This window comes from Acyrthosiphon pisum, chromosome X (genome assembly GCF_005508785.2).
Source record: "Acyrthosiphon pisum isolate AL4f chromosome X, pea_aphid_22Mar2018_4r6ur, whole genome shotgun sequence".
Lineage (NCBI taxonomy): Eukaryota > Metazoa > Arthropoda > Insecta > Hemiptera > Aphididae > Acyrthosiphon > Acyrthosiphon pisum.
In genome coordinates this window covers 31,069,553-31,092,219 of record NC_042493.1, presented here as the reverse complement: position 1 = coordinate 31,092,219, position 22,667 = coordinate 31,069,553, and the positions used below count along the sequence as shown (strand labels likewise).

The following is a 22,667-nucleotide window of genomic DNA, read 5'->3' as shown; positions in this document are numbered from 1 at the left end:
TTTCAATAAAATGTACACTTTCTGAAATAATGAGTGTTCTATGATAAAAGAATCACCCGGTATATTATAAATGTATTATAAAGAACTTCACCTCATTTTATATATTTTTATATGTGAAACATTTTAGAACTGTTATTAACATGTCAAATAATTTCATAGTTTATATAGAAATTGTGCATAAAAATAATAAAATATTTTATGATAATTGATGACTACCCTTTGATAGACACACATCAAGTAAAGTTTGTCAAATCAATAAAACTGTTATTTGATTATATAGAACATAATTTAAAAAATATTACATTCATACTTCCAATAATAATTAATTAGCACTTAATAAGTCTCAGTGACTAACACATATTTCATTAATCCATTCTAAAAAAAGTTAGCATTATAAATTTTAAGATACATTTCTTAACAAGGTTTAAAAGTGTTTAGAAAACAATATTATAAACAAATATTTAAACTAACTAAACATATCATGGATACCACTTATAAAGTCTTTGCATATTATATACTAGACAGTGTAGGACCCATACCAGATAGTATACTAGGTGACGATCAGGGCTGGTTTACACCAATAGATCTGCAAGCGAGTACAACTTTCTCTCAAAGGGTAATAAAATTATATTTAATTAAAAATAACATAAAACTTAATCTTACTTTTCTACAAATTGTTTTTTATATTGACGTGGCTCAACTGTGGTTGAATGTGGCTGAGCGTAACTGCAAATGACATAATATTAATATAAATAAAAATATTTATAATTTTGAAGCAAGAACTTGAGCATGAAGTTTATAAAATATTTAATCAAAAAATAACTTAAAATTGCATCTTACTTGTTGGTGGCATCATTTTTACAACCCCGTAGACCAAGACTCCTTCTGGTTCGTTTAGCTGGTGGTTCTATCTTCTATAGAAAACCATATTACAAATTAATACATTAATTTGAACAAATATAAATAAATTTTAAAATTCTGAATAGGTAACATACTTTTATTGATGTGTTACTTTTTGCCACATTTTGAGATGTTTTATTTCTGCTGAAATCAAAATAATGCAAATTCCAATTTAAAAAAAATTACAAGACTTATTGCAAAATATTAGAAGTAAATATGCGTGTAGCTTGTAGCTACAAGCGGTTAAGAACTATAAATAGTTTTATTGATGTTTTTTTTAGAAAATAGTTTTACTTTTATTAAATACTATATGTTATCAATTGTATTAGTTATTTTTTATCCCTAGAATTCATAACTATCGACATTCCGCATTTATATATGAAAAAACCATATACTATTAACTATAGTTAACATCTGAATGTATACATTTATAATGTAATATAACCACAATTGTTTTAATATCAATAATCAATGAAGAAAAGTTTATGATGGTCCAATAATTACATGTTGAATTAATTAAAAATAAGACTACATACAGGCAGATGTATTCGGCTATACAAAAGAAATATTTATAAAATGTATAAATAAGGATTTAAAAATTAAAAATCTGCTTAAAATTAATATGATTAATGAATGTAAAATAAAACATTATTATGATTTTGTTTGTCAAAAGAAGAAGTACAAATTTAATAAGATTTCAAAAATAATAAATCATTGATTTCATTATAAAAACAATTCATAATTCATAATATACTATAATTTTATAAACTATTACCTATAAGACTCTTGTTTTTCATTTTGAATGTCAATTCGACGTTTGCGACCTCGTTTCTTAGGAGGCGGCTTATCCAACTGGGTTGTAGTAACAATTTGTTTTTGAATTTGGTCATGTGTTCTATATAACAATAAATATTGTGATATGAAATTAACATTAACATCTATATCATATTTAGTGCAATTTACTTACGGCTTAATATCTTTTTGCTTTATAAAGTTGTTAACTGATTGTTGATGTACTTTGTGAAGTGGAATTTGACTTGTAGATAACATTACTACAGGGACTAACAATGTTTTACCACAATTATTATCATTAATCATATTTTTGTTGAAAGTAGTTTTGGGGGGGCTTTTTGAACTTGTGGTCTGATGATCGGGGTGTGTTGAAGTTGACACAATAGTCTTTGTTCCTACAGTTTCTTTTGGAATGATTGCTGCACCATTATCTTGGTCTTGCTTTGAAGATGTAGTTTCCGAAATTATTTTTTGCTTAAATGAGGATGAACGAGTACGAGTTCTTGGAATACCAATAACTTCACGATTCAAATTTTCTTTTCTCACAATGACACTAGGGTCAATGTTTATATCTGTATTGTTCTTATTATCATATAATGTGTTTGAAGCGGTGTTCCTTTTACTATTATCATCTGTATTCCTAGTTTGTTTTTTATACTCATAACTAGGAATTGATGGATTCTCGAGACTAGTTGGACTTGCACTAGATGACGAGGATCCGGAAGATTTTATTTGTGGTCGTAGTTTAGTAGACACATTTTTAGAAACATATGGTTCTTTAAGCTTTTCTTCAACCTTTAGTCCCCTGGTCCTAGTGATCATCTTAACTTCAGTTGAATTTGTTTCTATTTCTTTAGAGGTTTTTCCTTCAGATCCCATACACTTCTTTATTCCTCGTTCTCTTAGATTAAATGTTTCAAAATCATCATTTATAGGCGCTTTTCTACTTTCAATCAATTCTTGTTCTATATTTGTATCATTTTCTAAATGCTCATTGTTTTTCTTAAAATGAACAGGAGGAACAACTCCATAATTCTTTACCAAATTGACCTCTGGATGCCCAAATGATCGATTACTTCCTGGTTCTTTCAGTTTCTTCAAAGTAGATCTCTTATCCAATCCTTTTATTTCTGTTTCTTCAACAGCAATATTTTTTCGTAATTCGGCTTCCTTATGTTTTTTTGTTTCAACTTCTTTAACTATTTTTATCCTATCATTTTTGAATCTTTCTAATTCAAAATCTTTAACTCTTTTCATTTCTGCTTCTTTAACTTTTCTAGATGCCATTTCATCAGCTCTTTGTCTCTCAGCTATCTTAGATCTTTGAATTTCAACTTCTACAGCTCTTGGTTTTTCAGCTTCCTCAGATTTTTAGATTGTCGCTCAATAGATAATCTTTGGAACGCGATATATTCTCTCTGTACTTGAACATCTCTTGGTAGAATTACTCTTAATTCTTTATTACTTCTCAAGTCTTCATTTCTTTTAAATGTTTTACTTTTGATTCGTTTTTTAATGGATTCTTCTATCGATTGTAATTCATAATCTCTTATTTGAGTCAATTCTTCTGAACTAATATTTAAAATATATTTCTTACTTATTTCTTCAGAAATAACATTTGGCATTCTTATTCTTTCAACAATTTCATCATTATATCCATCATATTCATTATGATAATCATTATATTCGTTATATTCATTATTACATTCATTATCATACTCTATATGATTTTCATGATAATAGTCATTGTTATATTCATTGTTAAATTCATGGTTATATTCATTTATGTATTCATTATTATAATCATTGTTTTTATTGTTTTCAAGGTATTCATTGTTTTTATTGTTTTCAAGGTATTCATTGTTTTTATTGTTTTCAAGGTATTCATTGTTTTTATTGTTTTCAAGGTATTCATTGTTTTTATTGTTTTCAAGGTATTCATGGTTTTTATTGTTTTCATTGCATTCATTTTGTTCATTGTATTCATTATATTGATTGTATTGATTGTATGGATTATATTCGTTAAATTCAATGCATCCGCTATATTCATTTTTTATACAAATATCTTCATCAATAATATCTTCTAAAATTTCATCAACACACTCATCAACAATTTCCTCTTTAACTACTACTCTACTAGCTAATTGTTTATTTTCATCAGTTACCAAATCTTTTTTAAGCCTATCGTAAAATATTTTTAACCTTTTATCCATTGCTATTTTATTCTTTCCTTCTTCTTCTATTTTCTCAAGTCTTTTTCGTTCTTCTTCTATTTTCATTTTTTCTTGTAATTCTTTTATCTTTCTTTCATTTTCTTCTTTTTTCTTTCTTTCATTATTTTCTCTGTGCTTTCTTTCTTCCTCTTCTTTTTTTTTTCTTTCGTATAAATCATTTAGCAGTTTCTTTTCAAGCTCTTTTTTCTTTCTATCTAATTCTATTTTCTTCCTTTCGTCTTCTACTTTTTTCTTTCTTTCATCATCTTCTTTTGTCTTTCTTTCTTTATCTTCTTGTTTCATTCTTTCGTTTTCTTTATTCTTTCTTTCAGCTTCTTTTTTTTTTCTTTCTTCGCTTTCTTTAGCTTCTTTTTTCATTCTTTCAGTTTCTTTTAGTAATTTTTCATTGGCACTTTTTACTGTTATTTTTTGTGTTTGAATCACATTCAATTCATTTTCATCCCTTTTACTACCAGCATTTGAGACAAGCGTCATCATTTCAATATCCTGATGTTTCTGACCAGTATCTTTTTTAATTTCTAATATTTTATTACATGCTACTCTATCGGCATCAGATGTAATATTTCTAACAATGACGCACGGTGGCATTTCAATATTAATTGGTTTACTGGTACTTGTTCCTCGTTTTATAGTAACCCTATTGTACATTTTAGCTTCTATTTCATGTATTTGTATCAATTCATCTTCCTTTAATTTATAAGATTTCACTTCTTTTTCTTGTGTTTGAATTTGCTTGACACTTAAGGGATGTGATTTTGGAACATCCACAGTCACTTCCTCATCACTACTTATTTCAACAACATCAGTAATAGGTACTTTATGTGGGGTGATGGTTTTATTAGATGCAACACAATCTAAATCAATTTGACTCATAACATCTGATATTACACCCTGTAAAACAGGTATTCCGGTGACTGATACTGTAGAGCTTTGATCGTCATAAATTTCCTCAGATGGACAAAAACTCTCTTTTAAGTGATTTACTCCTTGGTTTGTAGTCTTTGATTCTTTGGTATCTTTAATGTCTTTTGAAGTAAATGACTTTTGTCGTACTCTTGTAATCTGAGCAAAGGTATCAAAAGCTCCAATAGTTGAATCACTTTCACTTACAGAAGAATCACCTTGATCCACACTAACTGTATCTATACGTTCCTCCGTTTCATTACTATCTAACGAACCACATTCAATCAAAGAATTTAATTCTTCATTATCAAAAGAGTGCATTTCGACAATTTCTTCAACGCCATTATATAATTCAGACAAGGATGTTTGAGAGATCGATTGATCAAAATCGAAATCTAGTTCTTTAATGAATTGGTTGGACTCATTTATGTTACTATTTGTTCTACTTTTCGTTACACTATCTTGAAGACTCTGTTTTTTTGTAGCATCTAAAATATTTTGGGCTTTTCCAAACATATTCCATGGTGTTTTATCATTTTTATTTATTTTTTCATCCAATTGAAGTGTTGTTGATTTTGAATTACTTGAAACAGTAGAAGGAAAGGTTTTTGATTCAACTTTACTTAATAACTCTTTCGCTTTCATTGTTGTCCTATTATCTTCGTTAATATTTATATCATCATCAATAATAATAACTTCATCGGCAGGCAATGAACAACTACTATCAATTAACTTAACCACATTAAGGGAACTATTATTCAATCTAATAGGTTTATTAACATCGGTGTTTGAGACTTGAATATCATTAGTTTTATTTATCTGCTCTGAAGCAAATTTCATGTTTAAAGGTTTCTTGATTTTGTTAACTACTACCATAGGGTGGTTGGTAAATGACACCAATTTTGAATCATTTCTACTATCAATACACCTTATACTTGATGCTTTTATTTCAATTACTCCTTTTTGTTTTAATAGTTTACCATCATATGTAGTCAATGTATTTTGCAAAGGTCGGCTATCTTTGCGTAACGTAATAGCATCTTTACAAGCATGCACATCAAAAGAAAGATCATCTACGACGTTGCCCAACAAGCATTTAAAATCTGGATGTACAGATATTTTCTCTAACATTTTATTACTTGTTCCTTTACTATTAACTTTATTATTAGTCAATACATTATCTCCCGGATTTGATAGACGAAGTCTTTGCAAGGAAGACCGTGTCATTTTAGAAGGAGTTTGAGTTTGTATTTCATCTTGAACGGATGATAATGGTTCAACTTCAATTTGGTCTATATCAAGCAGATCATCATCAATTAAATGAGTTTCGTTAATTTGAGATTCCCCACTTTGTTGTCGCAACGTTTCACGTTCTTTCTTTCCATCAGACAGTTTAGTATCATTCAATTGTTTAACACCGCCTTCTGCTCGAGTTTGACTTCTTGTTGCTCTAGGTTCAATTCTACTACTAGTATCTTTTTTATCTCCAAACGAACTTTTAAGAGTGGTATTTTTAGTGTCTTCATCAGTTTCACTGTCACTTAATAGATTAACAACACTTGAATTTGCTTTCGATCCATTTTTAACAGCAGAAACCGGGGTCTTGGATATCTGTTTCTTCGAAGCAGATAAATCAGATTTATTGATTTGATTTAAAGACCCAAGGGTTGTTATATTATCTACTCGTACTTTATTTAATGATGTTGACTGCGAGTTCTCCTACAAAAATATTCACAATATATTAATTTTAATCTGTACTGAACTAAATAAGGATATTAAGGCAATTGAAAGCGGTTTAATATTTCATGCATTTCTTCCATATTTATGGAAGAAAAATACACAGTTTTAAAAAATAATTGTATTTGGTAAGCTTATATTTTTGTTATGTAGGAATGCATTATCATTTTTTGCTTATTTAAAAGGGGCTTGAGCATGTTTTATGGACTAATATATGAGCAATTTATATGAAGTGTATATTTAGGCTGTGTCAATGTGCGAGTAGTAAATTATCATTAGTGTGTGTAATCCGCAAACATTTCAAATTCTCTAATGCACACGCACATGTCAAAACGTAGCTTAAAATGAAAAATAATTTCTAATCGCATGAACTGAATGTGATAGCAAATTAAACATACTTCCTAAAGTTTGTTTTTAATTTAGAATAAAACATATTGAATTCACTAGTTACTAGATTAGACTATTTAAGAATCACTTTTTCTATTAAAATCTGACATGCCCAAAATAAATAAAAATGTAATACAATTATTTCATAGAATTTCAAAATTACATAACATCTTAATTTTAAGGTAATTGAAAATTTAAAATGAACTTTCTAAATAGTCTAGATATTTTGTAAGAGCCTATATAATTTATCACTGTTGCTTATTGGTCTAAAAAGTAATTAAAATACGTGGTGCACTATAATTAGTTTTATTTTTAAAAACAAAAGGACTCATGAAACAATATAATAAATAAATAAAATAAAATATCAGATATTTTCTACAAAATCTAGAATAGAGGATTAACAATATTTTTATGATTAAAATTTGATGATCAATACTACTGACTTTTCTTCCACTTTTATTACCTTCCAGTCATTTCAGAGTATGAATATATTATTCAAACGCGCATATTTTGACAAGTGACCTTATGCGTGCGCATACATTGGATACAACATTATTAAGTTTCTCAACCTTAATGATCAATAATCAATATCACTAAAATAATGGTTTGTGGAAGTTAAGAAAACTAATGATTATTTACTACCTACTTACACTACAGCACTCTAGCAATATGCATTAAAATATTGACCATATTCAACCCCATTTAAAAATACCCACTCTCAACACCTTAAAATGTATTTATTATTTAAAAAAAATAGAAACTCCACATATATATAGTTAATGTTTATAAACATATAAGTTTTAAATTAAATGCTTTTAAATTATTATTACATTGTACAAATTCTTTACGACTTATTCGTTAAAAACTAATATAATATTAATACTTTATAATTAATAAATATTATAATATATTAATTTTATGCTTGAATAAAATATCGTACAACTAAAATATATTGGTAATATTACAATATTACCATTGAATTAGATTGTAATTATTTTATTTATTTAATATCTCGTGTAATAATCAAAATTATAATGAATTTTTATGAAAATTATATTTAATTTAAAAAATTGATATCTATTTGTAATATATTGAAAAATAATATGATGTAATCAGATTTCATACCTATAGAACTTTAAAATGACAGTCAGACATAGAAATGATTTTATGAAGCAAATATTAAAACAAAGTACACTAGTTTGATATTATTATAGATTACATAATTTTTAACTCACTTTTCTAGAAGTATTCACAAGCTTTTCTGTTCCAACTTCACCTAAAGACAAAAAAAGATTTTAAGTATTAATCCATGAAAACTATTTGTAACAATATATTATTAATAACTGAGCCAAAATGTATTTATTGTATTTTAACTTTTAAATATACATTACACTGTAAACATTTTTACACTTACTTAACTTATTCTTCTGTGTTGATTGTGGTGGACTTGATATATAAGGATTTGCTGGAGCTTCAAGGAGTTTAGAAAGTGTAGGAGTTCCTAAAAATATATAAAAGAAATTGTTGTCCATAAAACCAGAAAATAAAAGGTAAATCCAAATTTACCTTGTGTAGTTCGAATGATGGGGGTTGATGGTAATAATTTTCCTGATCTAGTCCTTGATGTGCCACCAGGAGATTGTAATAAAGAAGCAATTGTAGTAGCAGTTCTATTAGCTGGTATAGTATTACGAGATCTTAAAAGACTCGTTAATAGTGGTGCGGATGGCGTATTCCACTTAATTGGCTGCTGTAACATTGACATAAATGATTTTAAATATAATAAACCAAATTTTTTTAAATATATTTTTTAATAACTTTCTGTGGCTATAGACAGATCTTTACTATTTAAATGAGTAAACTTCATATGATAGTTCATTGCTTATGGCTAAAGACTGGATTTATATGTTTTTTCATATTGTTACTGAATCTATGCATTCTTATGAGAATAAAATGTGGACGATTCGTTAAGGTCATGGAATATTTAGCTTATTTAGCATATTTTGGAATATTTTGTAAATTGTGAGAAAAAAATATTAATTTATTAATTTTATGAAAAATGGAGTGGTATAGCAGTTATCATAAGTTACCGTGCTGTTCACTACACATAGTGGCTAACCATAGATATATATATATAATAACTAGATAGCCGACTACTTCTTACCAATGTTGCTAGTAGCCATGTACAACTTGGACAATGTAAGAAAGATAATATGATAATAAACAACAACATTTCATACCAAACAAGCCCGTTACTAACACAGATTTATACTATAATATTAGATGCTCGACTCGGACACCATACTTAAAGCCAATCATCCTATACCCTAACCTATATGGTTGGGCAATGTTTACAAATCGATGTTATCAATCTTCTATCTATTATATACTATAATATTGATAACAGATTTTTAACATTGCCCAACCTACTTGACTTCAAAAACCCATAAACATATAGTCGGCCGGGTTTGAAACCGTTTCAAATTTTAACATTTTCTACATTTTATGGTTTTAGTTTAGGTTCTAAGATCGGTTTATCAAATATTTTGGTTTTGGTTTCGGTTTCAAAAAAGGTTTTTCAAATTTATCGATATCAAGAACGGTTTTTGAAAATTTTCGATTTTGGTTTTTAGAACAATTTTTTTTAATTTTTTTTTAATTTACCAAATAACTACAGACCCAATTTTTACTATCTATTTAAAATTAAGGGCTGAGCCTTTCAGTGACTTGCCAATTTAAAAAATGATTCATAATTTTTACTTCACTTTCCAAAAAAATTATTGATAATTTGAAACTATCTTTAACTTATTATTGGAATATATCGTAAGATATTGCAATCTGTACTTTCCATTTCCTAAGCTCGTAAACGATTAGATAAGATTATCAATACATTTTTTAATTGCGTTCAAAGTTTCTGACACGCAGTTATCAAAAGGTTCGCCATCCCTGCACTATATTATAGTTTAATAAATCTTTTGTTATGTGATTAATGCTTATGATATTTGAACAAAATATTAATTTAAATAGATACTAAAAAAGAGTATTGGATTATTGGAAATATTGTTATTTAAAAAGGTTTACAGTTAAGATTCAAATATACGTTATTAAATTTGGTACACTCATTTGTGATTCAGGGGATTCTGAGGAGAATTATAATAATGATATAAACAATTGATAACTGCGGGACGGACGCGGGTCAGTTGAATACGAAACAATTGTAATAACATTAATTAATAATAATATACACAAATACATCAAATAACAACAAAACAGACGTGCATAGCCGCATACATAGGGGCGAACAAAATAACAATTATGATATTTGTATTTTAATTTTGAATGTTTATATTAATATTTTATAATGATATTATAAAATATAAATAGAATAATATTCGTATTACCTATTAATATTTCATAATAATCAGTTATAGCATCGGTATTCAAAAAACATATTATTTTCTCCGCGTAAAAATACTCGTTTTATCTAGAATTATAAATAATATAGGTAATTAACTTTATAAAATTCGAAGAAGCCAATATTAGTTTAAAATTTCAATCGGTTTCAAGAGCGGTTTTTCTATATTGATATTCGATTTTGGTTTTGTAAACGGTTTTTTAAGATTTTAGGTTTTAGTTACAGTTTATCAACTGGTGTTTTAAGCTTTTTAAACCGGTTTTGAATTTTGATCCCTGAGAGTCAGGCATCTAGTATAGTAGTATACATCTTAGGTTGCCAATCAAAATGATTAAAAAATTATAAGAATTTGTAAACATTGCCGAAGTGACAAATGGCGTTGAGAATCATAATTCAATAAATGTTCAATATGGAATCGGCTATCTAGTTATTATATATTATATATCTGTGTGGCAAACCTGCAATACTGACAGTTGTTTTCATACTAATTAGATCAACTTACCTATGTTTATTGTTTACCAAATATTCAAATGTACTATTATTTAGTTTTAGATTTTTACTCATACATAATTGCAATTGCGTAAATTGTAAGGTTTTAAAAAGAATAAAATAAAAAAACCAATTAATTTTAAAAACTTAAATGTATTTATACCTCACTAATTAATTAAAGGAATGTTGAAGAAAATTTTTTTTTTAAATGCTTGTTAAAGCATATTATTATTGTTTATTGATTATTATTGCACATTTATTAAATTTCTAAGAGAATGTAATGAAATATTTGAAAGTTTTTTAGAGAATTTATCATTGTATTTTAGGTGTTTTGAGAGAATATACATCCGGTCTTTATTTATGACCAAGGCTCGTAACTTCGTGCACTAAAAATTGTCAAAATATACACTAAAAAGTTTGAAAATATGCATTTATATGCCCTAACATTTTTAAATTATGCACTCAAAATATGCATTATGTAAAAAAATCATGAGAAAATTTTAAAATAATAAGAATAAATCCATAAATTTAAAAAAAATCAAATTCCGCCACATTTTAAAAACGGCCCGCAACTGTTTGTTTTTCTTTCGGCATTGTTTAAATAAAATATGAATAATGTGTACAGTACCTATACCTTACACTAAAACAGGAAATTGAACAGACAAATGCATACGACTCATACGAGTAAACTCATCAGCGAGTGCAAGTAAACTATACTATACCAATGTATAAAATTATAAATGCGGTAGGTATAAAGCTGCCACTTTGTACAGCGGAGGTTGGTAATGTAGCGATTACATTGTTTCTGCCATATTTCGTGAAACGCATAAAATCTTAATAGGTATGTACTAGGACACTAGATAGTCACACACTCACTGAATAAAAATAAATCAAAACACTATAATTTTATAAACGAGAAAGTAAATAAGAAACAAGAAACTTTTCAAATAATTGTCTAAAAAAAATTTCTATGAAATAATATGCACTAACGACTGTAAAAAATTGACTATATTATGCCAAATATGCCTTGTTATACAAGACATGCAAAAACATGCACTATCAAACTTCATATTATTATTACTATTGTTATGAAACAGATTTGTATCTCAGTTAGTATGTTTTATTGTGTAGCAAAAAAAACATGCTGATGTATGAACTAACGAGCTCTGCTTATGACAATCGAAACATTTAGTTTATATATCAATGCTTAATAATGAATGCTAAGTGCCAGTTTTATTTTTTTATTTCCCAAAAGCCATACTTTTTGTACTTGACCACTTCATAAATAATTGATTAATGAAATGTATGTATTTTTTTACCTCTTCTATTAACCCAGAACTTGAATTTTCAGAAGCTAAACTAGCATTTTGCCTAGTCATAAGTTGATCCATATATTGTTTACCTTCAATTTCATTTCTGCAAAACAAAATATATACACATAGAAATTAAATAGATAATATACCAACTGTTTACTATGAAACAAAAAAATTTAACCTTCTTGCTTGTGAATAAAGACTAACAACTTCATTTCTTGACAGATTTCCTTGTTTCACACGATTCAAAACACTGAATAAATTACAGTACTTTGATTTTAAAGTATCTTTTGATTTATTAGCATCTCGAATGTAATCTATGTTCAATAAAACAAATTTATGTTAAACATATTTCTTTACACTTCTTCAATTTTTATGAAGTATAATTATATTATATTATTATGTATTTATTTACCATTTTTTAAACCTTCAGCAATATGTTGCAGCATATCAATAAGGGGCAATGACTTTACTTCTTTGCTAAGATTAGATACAAGAATTTTAAACTGGCGCTCACAGCTTTTTGGTGTATACCATTCTCGAGGTCTATACGGTTCTCCCGCATTTCTAACAACTTGAGCAACTGATTTCCTAGAAACAATATTACCTATTAATACAACTGTATGGAATTTAATAAATAGTAAATAGCTATTATTTTTTACTTTTTAATTTCTGTTGTAACTATTTACATAAATCTATATTTACCAATCATGAGTCCCATAATGACATGCAGCTGTAATTAACCAAAATTTTTCTCTAGATGTCCATGTAACTGCTTCTGTTAGTGGCTTCCTCTCTATCCATCTATAAATTGTACCTAAAACAAAATCCAATTTTTATATTATCGGTAGTACTCAAAATAGTAAAATAAAATGGCCACAGGACAAAATAAAGTTTAAAAAAACAATAATTTGAACTCCGAACCAATTGAAGGTATGATGATAATCTTTTAAAAAAATTATTTTTGTGATTTTGAAAAATTTTGTCGAAATTTGACCAATGATTGTACATTTTTTCTTACAATTATTTACTTCTCCTTTCCCCTCCCCTCTAATATACCAACTAGATTCGCCAGAAGATTCGCTTTCCTTCCAGAAAGTATGTAAAAGTAGAAAATGAAGCATTTTTACTGTTCTAAAAGGTTTATTGACATATTTGCTAAGTATACTATTTTTTGGAAATTACCATTATGCTATAGTTCAACGGTTCCCAAACTTTTTTGGTTCGCGACACCCTTTTCAAACATAAGTTTTCTAATGATTCCCTTCCCAAGTCAGAGCATGAATAATCAAAAGAAATTTAAAAAAAACACAAGTACCAAAATCAAAAAAAAATGTAATGTGAAATAATATGACAATATGTATTTAATTAAAATTATAGATCATTTTTACACTTTTATTTACATTATCGTAATTGTTTTCATGCCACCATCGTCGGGTTTTCAAACTAATTTTTGAACCATATAAAATTCTATGGCAGCACGGTACCCCTGTAAATACACCGGTGGCACACCAGTGCACATTTTGGGAACCGCTGTTGCATATGAATGTAAAAATTCAATTTATATAGCTGAGACTAAAAAATTTAATGCAAGGTTCATTAAGTCGTTCTTACTGAAGCTCAAAATACTTAACCAATGAATAATGATTTTGTTGTGATTCGAAAATATTAAGCGTCAAGACTTGAATATTTTTATTTTCAATAATGAAAAGGTGAAAAGCAGTAATAATAATTATACTTTATAGAAATCATAAATATTTTGGTATATCTAAGCATTTATACTTTTGGGGAGCACATTCTATCAGCTGTATATTCTGCGACCAAACTCTGTAGTGAGTACCTATGTAAATTACCAAGTACATTACTGTAATTGAGTATAATACTAATATAATTGTAAAATAAAATATATAAATACTTAGTAATATAGGTCAACTAACAATCACCACTCAGAATAGTTGTTCTAAGTAAGCAATGATTTTTCATTGAATTCGAATTTAACGGTTCCATCACAGCAACCTGCTCAATAATGAGGTACACTCATTATCAAGTTGAGGTCTATGGTCAAAATATCAAACTTATTTCTTTAAAAAAATTTTTTTCCAAAAATTACTACCTATTAAGTGTTTCATAGTTACCATAGGAGCAAAATCCAACAGTTGAAAGACCATTGTTAGGTACATATTTTTTTAAACATTAAAAGCATATTCTGTAAACATTTCTAGGTTTTCTTGTGCATAAATGTATAATGTTTTCAGCTTTTCTAGTGCATACAAATCTAAATCGTGATTCATGACATTCAGCCCAACAATATAACATTTTTAACGCCCATAGTTGTCAAAAATAGGAATTTAAGCAGACAAAAATATTTTTAAAAATGTTTAAAATATTATTTTACTATACCTTATGAAATTTAAAAATAGTAACTATCCAATCTAATTTATAGATACAATAGGTACAGGGTGATAAAATGAGTAATACTTATGAGCCCTGATAATTAAAAACAATATAAAATACCCTAGGCTGACAAATAGAATAGCTTTTCGTTAAAGATATTATATATTACACTATCCATTACAGTGATCCACTTGTAACCAGCTGTACAGCAGAATGTCACCCACTTATCTGCTTTTTTGTCATGTTTACGCTTTTACATTAATTTTGTTCTATCTTGATTTTTAATCAAGTAAGTATGGTAATTGAAATGAAAAAAGTCTGAATTTTTAAAACTTCAAGAATTTGAGTTAAATAGGAAAATAATCAAAATATAACACAGCAATAAAGAGGAGGTGGATAATTAAGCTAGCTTTAATATAAAATATTAATGAGAGAGATCCGATATCACACCCAAGCGGAATAACGATATGAATCCACAAAAACGATTGTGTCAACAGACCCAAAATGTCTATTTTTTTAACTTTTCTCCTTTTTTTGATTGATAGCTCATTAAAAAGTGATTATCAAGTAGATACAAAATGTGAAATTAAAAATGTTAAAAAAATTTTATTTACCCATTTAACGTTGCATTAAGTGCTAATATTTACTAAATTTTGTACTCTCTGAAATTGTTTTGTGCTAATTTTTGTTATATTCGGTAAAGGTTAGTAATTATTACAGTTAAATATTTTGGTTAAACTAGTTTTTATTTATTGTAACTAGGTAGATAGTATTCATTGGGTAGTACTATAGTGTGCAGTCTACCGTCACTTTTCTAATATAGTATGCAGTCTATCCGATACAAATTTAACCTTTTTCAGTGAAAACATTTAAAATATTTATAAATTGTATAAAGTAATTAAATAAAAATGCATGATATGAACCGCCAAATGTTACATAGTCATTTAACTAAAGCCTGGTACAGCTGATGTGATCACACATATTATCTGATAATTTTTTTTATTAATCTATATAAGCTTGTAAAGGGTATGTATGGTTAGATTTAAAAAATTAGAAATGTGCTATTCAAAAACTTTAAATTTAATAATAATTTGTTTTGTATTAATGTAATAACTGTTTTATTTTTATATTGTAAAATATAATATAAGTAATATGGTAGGTCGTGAAATCTACCACAATTTAAGATAATTTATATTCTAATATCTTAAATCGTAATAATAATAATAATAATTTATTAACGGAATAAAATTCCAATTTACAATAATAAAAATAATGACAGTTTCATAGGTGTGTGTTATACTAAAAAATTAAAATAAATGATATAAGAACGAGAGAAAAAAAAGAACAAAAAAAACATAATATGTATATATATAGAAATTAAAAATTAGACAATTGATTATATAACAATTCGATTAGATTAAATATAATAGTAGGTAATAATCTAAAAATAACAATTTAAAGAGCACAGAGTCATATTGAACAGGTCCAAGTTGTTAAAAAAGTTACCACATGACATTAATATAATAGCAGGGTAGTACCTATGACATGTAGTTAGTTTTAATAATTGATAAATAAAAAGGATGTTTATTTCTTGAATTTTTTATATTTACATTGAAATTAATACGCTCTAAAAGTTCTGGACAATCAAAAAAAAAAATTATGTAAATTATGTAATAGTTTAAAAAGAAATTTTAAATTTAACATTTTAAATCTACTATTTAAAGGAGCATATTAAAAAAAATACTAATATTAATATACCCAGAATGAGGACGTCTTTCAAAATTACATTTAAAAGATAAATATCTCAAAAATTATTTAGTATACTAGATAGACTCTGGTTTTGACAAATGCTATCAGAGTGTCAAATTAAAGAGGCATAGTCAATATGGGAGCGTACTAAGGAATAGTATAATATTTTTAACGCTGAACTATCGTTGAAATCACTACACATACGTTTTAATAATCCCAACTTCTTTCCAACTTAATGTCTAAGTAATAAAAACTTAAGGTTAAAGTTAACACTATAGTGTACAAGTGTTTCAACATTTTTCCAATGCAATGTGAATGATAAGGAATTTTCGAAATATTGTTGTTTTTATTTTATTAACATGGTATTTTCTTATCACAAAAATGTAGGTACATGGGTCCCACCCAGTAATTTATGGTTAGCCCCCTTATTTAGAGCGACTAGAGCGCTCCTACATTCGCTTTCTATCGCCAATAATTTTTAAAATATTTATATTAGATCACAGATATATACCTATAATACGAGCTATAATACTAGATGCCCGACTAGGAGACTAGTAGTCAATCGTCCTATCTTGTTGTATTGATAAGGTGTCATCAATCTGGACCCCTATACGTATACACTCTTGATTGAAAAATCAAAATATTACCACAGTTCTAGTCACTAGAGCGCCATTCCTGTCCCATTAAGGCCTGTGTATTCATACTGTTAAATGCAAAATGTCTTACAACTTAAGAATTAAAATACTATTTTTTTTTTTAATTGAAGTTAGTATTTACAAAAACATTAAATCATCATGGGTTTTTTTTTTTTAATCGAGTCGGCATAATAAATTGGTCTAATTTGAGCTTGTAATTATACATAACATTTTTACATTATCAATATTTTTTATCGAGTAGATATCAATTATAATATGATGTATAATTTAGTCACTTCTTTGGATATTTCCATCCTTCTTAAAATCTTTAAATTAAATTAAAGCTATCATGATTCTGCTCCTAATTTTAATAGTAGTCTGGTAAAGTGGAGTATTATTTTCTAGTGCTCATAAAAACCCTAAAAACATATTTAAAATATTTTGCATATTTTATTATAATATGATTAGGTATATTATTTATATTATAATATTATTCAATAATAGTTATCTTTTAAACTTAAAACCAATTTTGAAGAATTGTTTAGTTTTTTTGGTGTTTTCTTGTTTTTTGCAACTTTCTCATTTTTTTCTTTTGCAAGTGAATATCATTCTTGTTTTGACATAATGCGTTATGATATATTTGGTTAATATTTTACTGTGTATTGAGCGAGGTATTGAGCAACCAACCTTTGTCAAAATTGTTGTTTATATATTTCTTCAAAAACTACAAATTAGGTATGTTAGAAAAATAAACAGTGAAAGATGTATATGAAGTTTTTAAATTGAAATGCAACATAACAAACATGATCTTTTACGGGGACAGCTAGTTATATTTATTTAGATATTCTACAGTATAATCTAGTATAGTGCTTCTCAAATTTTTTTTTCATGAGGCTCCCTAAATTTAATGTAAATCTGTCAAGGCTCTCTTAATCAAAATTATTAATTTTTTTCTAAATTAAGTAGGTATATACTAAAATTACTATGTACTATGTTACAGATGAATTATTAAAATGTATAGTAAATTAATGTTTTAATATACCTACTTTTGAAAAATATTAATAATAGTATTAAAATGTAAGTATTTAAACTTTTTCCATAAATGCTTAAAGTTTAAAGAAAATAAGCACTGATCTAGGATGACCATATAAATGTACCAACCATTTAGCATATAGACCCGCATATAGATATGTTTCTATCCGAGGATCTCGGTTAATATTTAATAATATATAGGTCATAGCATTGATTTTATAATATACTATAAATACTATGAATTTATTATAAATCAATGGTGATAGGTACAACTGAGTTATAAATGCTTATAAAAAGGCTCGTAAAAAGGTATTCAAAATATATGCGTTTTCGTAACACATAGGTCATATGAATACTAGTATTAAACTCAATATCAACATATTATGAGTTGTATTTGAAATCAATATATTAATTAATAATTAATAATTATTATTTGATAATTCAAACACTTTGAAAGCATTATGTATGAAAATTTAGTGAATTAACTCTTACATTGTTCATACCTATATATTTTTTGTAATAGGAAATTTAAAAATTACAATACTTAATAATATTAATAATTGTATTTGAAAAAAAAAAAAATATTTAAATACATGTATACAAATAATTTAGAACATAGAAGTCATTATAAAATGAAAAATTTTGAATTTTATTCCTTAAATTGTAATATATTTTCAATTTTCTAAGGCTTTGGTGTACAAAAGTGTTCGTTTAACGGCCTCTTTAGGACATATAGCGCTCCCGGTGGTAACAAATATCGGTAGTAAAATGTTCAATCAAGTTTTCAAACAAGTGATTACACCTTATCAATACACCTTGCGTCCTATACCCTATCCTATATAGTTGGGCAATATTTACAAATTGATGTTATCAATCTTCTATCTATTATATACTATAATATTGATAACAGATTGTAAACATTGCCCAACCTACTTGGCTTTAAAAATCATAGAAAAGAGATTAAAATCCATACACAGTAGAATATAGTCGGACATCCAGTATAATAGTAGTATATATCTGTGTATTAGGTACACTATTTGCTATCAAGTTTAATAAATAAAACAAGCAAAATTACTTTAATACCCCTTAAATTCAAACCAGTTATATTCAACCTACTATATTCTACTATAATCTAATATTTTCTCAATAAATTAATTTTCAATTAGTAATTTCCTTAACATGTTGACTGCCACGAGCCCGCCGGCAACCCAACACTGATGCGTTAATGTGAAGCCATTTGGGTCACCAGCGACCCAAACCAAATTATTCTTCAGGGGTCGCTTGGGCCGCCGGCAATTCAAACCTCTCATTTTATTCAATACACTTTATTTTTTGATGGCGTGTAGATAAATATTTTATAATGACACCATGGCGTCCAGGGGAAAAAAACGAATAATTAAAAAAAAAAAAAACTAATGTATCTTTAACTATGAATGTATTTCGAGTAATATTGACCGCCGGCGACCCAAATATTTTTATTTTAAATTTGTATTATTCAGGTCTTTCCGATTATAACGCTATATTCAAAATTACAATTGGACTCTCCTATCTATAAATACACGTGAGTACATTACAGTAATGCTCTGTTATTTATACCATGGCTCCACATCCGTGTTTGGGTCACCGGCGGGCTCGTGTCAGTCAATGTGTTAAAGTACAATTTTGGTTTTATTTTATACTAATAAAAATACATACATATTAGGTATATACAGTTAATACATTTCTAAAAATTAAAAATCAAGAAAGTTTACATGCCGATCTCTGATTCTTTAAAAACTTATAATAGGAGATTAATATTAGGTAATATAATTTTCTAAATCTCTCCAACTTATCTGTTACAATTATAATACCTACATCTTTTCTTCAAAAACTCCTCTGTCTCTGATGACTCTCCTTCCTTACTTGCACTTATAAATATAAAGACCCCAACTCAAATCACCAATGAAACTCCGTCATTCTAATTTAAGTCATTTAATATAATATAATATAATATACCTACTTTTAATTTTTTAATGTTTTCATACTATAACCTCTGTAAATATTGGAATCCTACCCATGATTATTCTAAAATATAATATAGTACTTACCCATACTACAGTATATCTATTGTATTCATAATAGATAGGTATGTAAAGAATTTGTATTATCTATTTACCATAGTTACCATAATATTATGCTCTACAAATTGTATATTCTGTTATGGTTAGGTAGGTACCTAATTTTCTTTTTAACAAAATAACTTATTCAAATTCTATGTTTAGGTATTGTTTGTGTTACAAAATAATATGTACCTAGATAAAATTAATATTATAGATAATAGGTATCATATTGTTATTTCATATTATTAAAGTAGGTATAAATAATTTTATTGAGTAATCAGTTATAAGCAAACAAAAAGATTGGACCTGTTAACAGTGAGTGATGCATTTTAAATGACAGCTAATTACAATATTAGGAAGTATTAAAATGTGTGAAATGTAAATACAAACTAGTCTGATAATATTGGGTATGATAAGGTAATAATGTGACGGTGTTACATTTTTTTAATTAACATTTGAATCAGCACCTACAAAAGACAAAAGTAGACCATAAGATATCTGCTGCCTAGTATTGGGAAAAAATATTAGGTCCATTAAGAGCACCAACGGCATCCAAACTAGTCGCCAATGTTTGCAAAAAGCAAAGTTTACATAATAATTTTTCTCACTAGCTTTATGTTATGCGTGCACAAACAAAACCGTACGCATCTTAACAGTCACAATACAGTATACGCATGCAAGTTCTTTAATGGCATAATATTATACTGCATGTCGCCACAATATGTAATAGTCGACTGCCGTACTTTGTCAATGATGGCAGAATTCATTGGTTTTAAAACAATTTCTAACGGCTGAAGTTAGCTTAGTGCACAACATAGGACCCGGTACCAGCCAGACCGAACCATCAAAGGATCGTTCAGGTTAGGTTGGGAAGGGGCAGGGGCAGGGGCATTTGGGGACGGTAGCGACGGCGCGCCGAACAGCACTTACCAGGCGAATCCGTGTTGGACGACGCCATGTTGCGACTGGCGGCTGCGGACGCAGCGGCTAGCGTCAACTGGACCGCGTGCTTGCGGCTAGCGTCTGCGGCTGTGCCACGAGTCCGACGGTCACATCTCCGAGAGCGTGCGGTTTCCACGGTTGCGTTCGCGCGCGCACAGCCGCAGGACGGCGTGCCGACGACGACGACGCGTGTCCGGTCCCTGGGAACCCCTATCGTTCACGCGGGCGTGTTTCGCTACGTGACAGTAACCGTCGCGGAGACGACGGTGCGACGTTTTGAAACGACGACGGTGGCGGCTTAGATTTCGACAACGACGACGACGCAGCGGTGTCGACGACGACAACGATATAAACGGACGCTGGAAGGCGAAAAATCGCCAGGATACCAAACGGCGTAAGTGCTGTGCACAAACACACACGCACACACACACGCAGAATAAAGACGCTTACGCACACACGCACAATAAACAGAACTCGGATACACGCACACACACACAAGCGCGCGGGCGCAGAGAAAAACACACGACCAGGTGTGCGCACCAACACACGCGCATGCGCACTACGGGCGAAAGCCGAAAACACTAGACGACGGTCGCGCTCGAGAGAGGTGTTCAGGTCGGCTGGGCGTCCTGGGCTGCTGCAACGCTGGCGTTGCGGACGGTGCGGAGCATGAACGTATAATGTGGCGGTGCGGAGTGAGGTCGTGCGAATCGCTGTTTTGTTTCGCCGGATTCCGTTCCCTTATCGCTCGCCCGTTGCCGCCGCCGTCGATTATCTCATGGACGAAACGGTGGAGGTGTAGTGCGGCCTGTGGAGGTGGTGTGGTGCAAGCCGCCGTCGACAGTATAGCAATCGTCGTTGATGTTGTTGTTGTTGTTGTTGTTGTTGTTGTTGTTGTTGTTGTTATTGTTATTGTTGTTACTTGTTACTATCACGGCATCACCGTGGTATTTGTTATCGCTGGTTGCGCAGGCCATACAGCGTACAAACAATATTTTCTGCTGCGCTAAACGACAATAATATTTTATAGAATACGCAATATGCCGATTGGTGCCTAATGCTTATCATAGTAAAATGAATATCTAATATTATTTATTTATATTCATTTTACTATGCCTATAATAGTGTAATGTTATTACCGTAACTCTACCAAATACGACTGATATTTTATTATTTTTTGCCGTAATGTCGACAAATGCCCTCAATAATTATTATTATGCCATGTACGAAATCTATAAAAATATATCTGAAACAATGTTGAGTTCGGACGTAGAGCTCTTAAAATCCGCTTTTGCCCCATATTCAAGAAAATTCGAATTAGTTATTAATTTTATGGATTATCCGTGAACATGGTTTCGATTATAAAATGGACTCCATTGTGGCGTTTAGACATTTAATAGGTACAACTGTTAAGCCGGGTTCACCTTCACACTATAATATTGTTAAGGCCTCGGCGGGCGCCCTGCTGTCAGCCTACATGCGCAGAAGGCAGAACCGGCGCGGCGGCGTATTCTCTCACTGGACAGAGTATCGACGGTATTGTTTCGGGGCGTCGCGGTCGTGTACCATTAAACCATTTATATATTATCTAATACAGTAACACCTACCTTTATATGGATCAAAATGTTAGTAACAAGTTGAAAATA

General features: G+C 28.9%; 2 protein-coding genes across 4 annotated transcripts in view; both read right to left on the bottom strand.

Moving 5' to 3' along the window:
* The window catches only part of LOC100162654, a 14,663-nt gene extending 11,656 nt beyond the window's left edge, over nt 1-3,007 (bottom strand). The window contains exons 1-5 of one of the 2 annotated variants that reach the window (XM_029485603.1): nt 1,868-3,007; nt 1,676-1,795; nt 996-1,044; nt 841-914; nt 664-726 (exon numbers count right to left, since the gene is read on the bottom strand). In XM_029485603.1, the coding sequence (XP_029341463.1) occupies nt 664-726; nt 841-914; nt 996-1,044; nt 1,676-1,795; nt 1,868-2,979 (1,418 nt within the window). In that variant the 5' untranslated portion in view covers nt 2,980-3,007. The remainder of the gene's footprint in view (nt 1-663; nt 727-840; nt 915-995; nt 1,045-1,675; nt 1,796-1,867) is intronic. The other variant, XM_029485606.1, reaches the window with a different exon arrangement.
* Nucleotides 2,792-21,735, bottom strand: LOC100167707 (myb-like protein X). Of its 2 annotated transcripts, none has more exons than XM_029485599.1 (9): nt 21,010-21,735; nt 12,876-12,987; nt 12,586-12,761; nt 12,352-12,487; nt 12,177-12,273; nt 8,520-8,700; nt 8,368-8,454; nt 8,189-8,229; nt 2,792-6,548 (listed from the first exon to the last, which is right to left on the bottom strand). In XM_029485599.1, the coding sequence occupies exons 1-9, from the start codon at nt 21,035-21,037 to the stop codon at nt 3,030-3,032; spliced, it is 4,377 nt and encodes a 1,458-aa protein (XP_029341459.1). In that variant the 5' UTR covers nt 21,038-21,735; the 3' UTR covers nt 2,792-3,029. The 2 variants fall into 2 exon arrangements, with proteins under 2 accessions (XP_029341459.1, XP_029341452.1); XM_029485592.1 differs by having other exon boundaries at nt 8,520-8,703; nt 21,010-21,733.
* Between the last annotated feature and the right edge of the window lie 932 nt (nt 21,736-22,667).